The 3,918-nt window shown below is 53.7% G+C and overlaps 1 protein-coding gene across 1 annotated transcript; it reads right to left on the bottom strand.

Moving 5' to 3' along the window:
• Nucleotides 1-2,604: 2,604 nt before the first annotated feature.
• SELPLG (selectin P ligand) lies at nt 2,605-3,597 on the bottom strand. The gene has a single exon (XM_015413259.1). It carries the CDS (start codon nt 3,506-3,508, stop codon nt 2,624-2,626), a length of 885 nt encoding a protein of 294 aa, XP_015268745.1. The 5' UTR covers nt 3,509-3,597; the 3' UTR covers nt 2,605-2,623.
• Between the last annotated feature and the right edge of the window lie 321 nt (nt 3,598-3,918).

Below are 3,918 nucleotides of genomic sequence, written 5' to 3'. Positions count from 1 at the left end.
AGACCCCGAAGACATCGTAGGAACGAATGGGCAGCCATTTCCATAGTTCACTGTGTTTAATATTTCAAAGATCATGTTTTGGACACCCTCACCCAAGAGCCCTAAGTTCAGGAAGCTCCCCCCCGCCCCGCAACATCACATGCACATACACAGACATAGACACACACACACAGCCAATTCAAACACCCACGGTGCAAAATGCAGCTTTCGTTCAGCTTGCTTCTCTTTTGTTAAAAGCAGCTTTCTTGCCCTCTTACGGTTTCATAATGACATGCTTGGAACTTTCTGCTGGACAGGCCGGTCCTGGGAGGAGAACCCAGAAAGAAGCTCTAAGCTGAATCAGCGTGAGCCAGCTCGCCGTTTTTTAGCCTCCGGCTCACACGTTTTTGCCTTCGCTCAGGAAGGAGGGCTCCGGAGCAAACAGATTTATGTGGCAGCCCAATCGCTGGCTCACAACTCTCATGCCAGGAGCTCACAAAGTAGAATCTTTGCTCACAAGACTCCACAGCTTAGAGGCAGCATTGCCTTCAAGGTAGGCAGGGCTGAGAGAGCTCTGACAGAAATTGCTCTTTTTCAAGAACAGCTGTACCAGAACTATGCCTTGCCCAAGGTCATCCAGCAGGTGCAAGTGGAGGATTGGGGAATCAAACCCAGTTCTCCCAGATTAGAGTCAGCACACTCAACCACTACACGAAACTGAGAGAACTTCTCCCAGATGGCTTTTGTTCTGCATTCTGACTGCAGTCTTCCACAGTAGAAAAGAGCACAAAAGTCCAGTAGAAAACAGTAGAAAAGAGCAAGAGCGCCTTAAAGACTAACAAAATTTGTGGCAGGGGAGGAGCTTCCATGAGTCACGGCTCACTTCTGAAGAAGTGAGCCGTGACTCACGGAAGCTCCTCCCCTGCCACAAATTTTATTTGTCCTTAAGGCGCTGCTGGACACTTGCTGTTATCTGCTGCACACAGACAAACGAACACGGCCACCCATCTTGATCTACCTACATTCTTGAATGTTCTTGCTAAACAGCCAGACATGAAGACTGAGCCAGTTGGGGCTGTGAATTCTAGAGAGCTGGCGTAAAAGAGGTAGCTGCTGAGGAAAGAAGCTTCAGGAGAGAACCGGTGTCCCCTCTAAGCTGAGTCAGTGTGTGCTAGCTCACAGTTTTCTAGCCTCCAGCTCACACATTTTTGTCTCCGCTCAGGCAAGATGGCTCCGGAGCAAACTGATTTATGCGGCAGCCCAATCGTTTGCTCACAACTCTCATGCCAGGAGCTCACCAAGTAGAATCTTTGCTCACAAGACCCCACAGCTTAGAGGGAGCATTGCTCAGGACTAAACTCCAGGCTAGGAAATCCCTGGCGGTTTGGGGGGCAGAGCCTGCAGAGGGCAAGGGGGGGCCTTAGCTGGGTTTGATGCCATCAGGTCCACCCTGCAAAGCAGCCATTTCCTCCAGGGGGGGGGTCTGATCTCCGTCAACTGGGGGCAAGTTGTAATACTGGGAGATCCACCTCTGGAGACTGGCATCCTAGACTTATTCCCCAGGGAAGGGTGCATATTGTCAGCGCGGAGATTTCAGAAGCCCCGGGGTGGGCTGCAGAGGATTCCCGGCACTGAAAGGGGAGGGGGGGTGCTTCGGGGGGCGCCCGGCCCCCTCCCCCTAACTAGCAAAACCAGAATAAATTATGTAAACAGAAAGTAGGTAAATATGCAATCTCTAGCAAGGGAGGAAAACCCGGATTGCACCCGGCTGCTTTTAATAAGCACATCCGGAGTTTTGGCAGCCCTGGCTTTAACAGATTCCACTCAGGCAGGGTTGCCAGCTCTGGGTTGGGATATCCCTGGAGACTTTGGGGGTGGAGCCTGGGGAGGGCGGGGTTTGGGGAGGGGAGGGGCCTCGGCATGGTCCAAGGCCAGAGAGTCCACCCTTCAAAGCAGCCATTTTCTCCGGGGAAACTGATCCCCGTCACCTGTTTTCCCAGGAGATCTCTTGTCACCACCTGGAGGTTGTGGAAACTCGAGCCGCACTGTTAGAAGAGTCAAACAAGTGTTCTATATGTTCCATCTTATAAAATGCATTGTGTATTAGTCATAATATTCTAAAACAGGTATATATTCATCACATGCAATATCAACCATAATAATCAGTTTGTACAATCTAATAGCTACCAGTCAATTTACATCCTTTTAACACAATCAACCCCAATGGGAGTTCCTAGAATTGTACACCCGCTTCTCCTTGCTTGAAAGGGGGAAATTTCCTTTTGTGGTTACACTGAAGTTTAAATTGATGTTTGTTGCTGGTCCTACAAAAGGCCCATTAAGCAGCTGACAATCATAGACGGAGCGCTCCTGTCTTTCTCAGGGGCGTTTTAGAATATTATGAATAACACAATGCACTTTATAAGATGGAACGTATAAAACACTTTAACTTATAAATAAGGTTTTTGCAGTGTATATATTTGTTGTTTGACCACCTGGAGGTTGGCAAACCTAGGCCTGGAGGCACTTTGAGCTGGAACTCCAAGCGGGGAGGACTTTTCATTCAGCACAGAGAGGAGGTTCTGCAAACAGAAAAATGGAGTGGGCTGGAGGGGGGACGGACCCTGGAGCCCAGCTGAGCAGGTTAATGGTCGGGCAGGAAACTGTTCAGAGTCAAATTGTCCATGTCCGTCTCCGACCCGTTCTCGGCCAGCGTCTTCACCCTTTTGGCCCGGGGGGCCCTCCCTCCGGAGGCCTCCGCCTCTTCAGCGGCTAGCAGGGAGGAGATGCACACCATCTCCGTGTGGTTGTGCCGGTGCAGCTTGTAGGCCCGTTTCTGCCGCAAGAGCAGGGCGATGAGGACAAAGGTGGCAATGATGAAGATGGCGGCCACGAGGGCCAGGAGGGAAATGGCCAGCAGGCACTGCCCCACCATCTTGTCGGGCCCTGGGGGGGCCTCCCTGGTGGGAGGTCTCGCCCGGGCAGTGGAGGATGGCTTGGAACTGGCCGTGGGGGGCGAGAGAGAAGAGTTGGCGCCTCCGACTGCTTTCACGCCGGACTTTGAGGCAGGCCCCGAGGTTGCGACAGGAGTCGCTGAGGTGGCCACAAAAGCCTGAGACGGTGCCGTGGAGGCGCGGGGCCGTGTGGTATCGGTGGCGTGAGAAGGACGGCGGCCCCCTTCAGCGCCTTCGGTCTCAGTGAAGTCTTCGCTGAGGCCGGTGGTGGTGGTCATTTGACCACGAAGCGGCCCTTTGTCCCTCACGGTGCTAAGGCGGACGACGGCAGCCTCCGTGGACGTCTCTGCGAGGGAGCGGGACGTTGCCGTGGCCTTGGCGGAAGAGCTGTTTCCAGCCAGCCCCGTCTGAGAGGTCACGTTTTCGTCCAGCAGTTCAGTTGTGGGCTCCACGGAAGGGCGATCAGTTTCATCGTCTAGCAAAGTAATGGCTTTCAGAGAGCTTTCGGTGGAAGGCACAACGTCCCTCTTTCTCCGCGGTAATGGAGTGGAGTCGTGGCTGGCCTCTCCCGCCATCTTCCACTCCCACCGTCCGGCGGCAAGAAGCGGAGACTCGGCGTGGAGGCTAGGGAAACTGTAACCGCCGGCGACCAGGAGACTGGAAAGAACCAGGAGGGAGTGTTCGATGACGGACGCCATGAGACCTGAAGCGGGTGGGGGAGAGAGACAGACATGAGCATGTGTTCTCGCACCACAGTCACTCTCCTCAGCTCAAAAACGGCCACCACAGAAGAGCTTTGTTCTGAGAGCAGGACTAGTTCTCTGGCCCAGCCACCCAAAGAACAGCTTGCGCTGGCACAATAAGGAAGTGATTGGCCTTCCCCTCCTGGGCCTGCCCTGCGTCTGCTTTGCCAACTCCGGGTCGAGAAATTCCTAGAGATTTGGGGGGGGGCACTAGGTGGAGTGGGGTTAGGGGGAGGAGAGGG

The sequence above is a fragment of the Gekko japonicus genome, unplaced genomic scaffold (genome assembly GCF_001447785.1).
Source record: "Gekko japonicus isolate JY-2015 unplaced genomic scaffold, Gekko_japonicus_V1.1 scaffold10, whole genome shotgun sequence".
Classification (NCBI taxonomy): domain Eukaryota; kingdom Metazoa; phylum Chordata; class Lepidosauria; order Squamata; family Gekkonidae; genus Gekko; species Gekko japonicus.
Note: the sequence above shows the minus strand (reverse complement) of the source record. Positions and strands in the feature narration are given on the sequence as shown.

What these genes read in the sequence shown, in the direction of transcription:
- SELPLG (XM_015413259.1), bottom strand. Translation starts at nt 3,508, where the DNA reads ATGGCGGGAGAGGCCAGCCACGACTCCACTCCATTACCGCGGAGAAAG.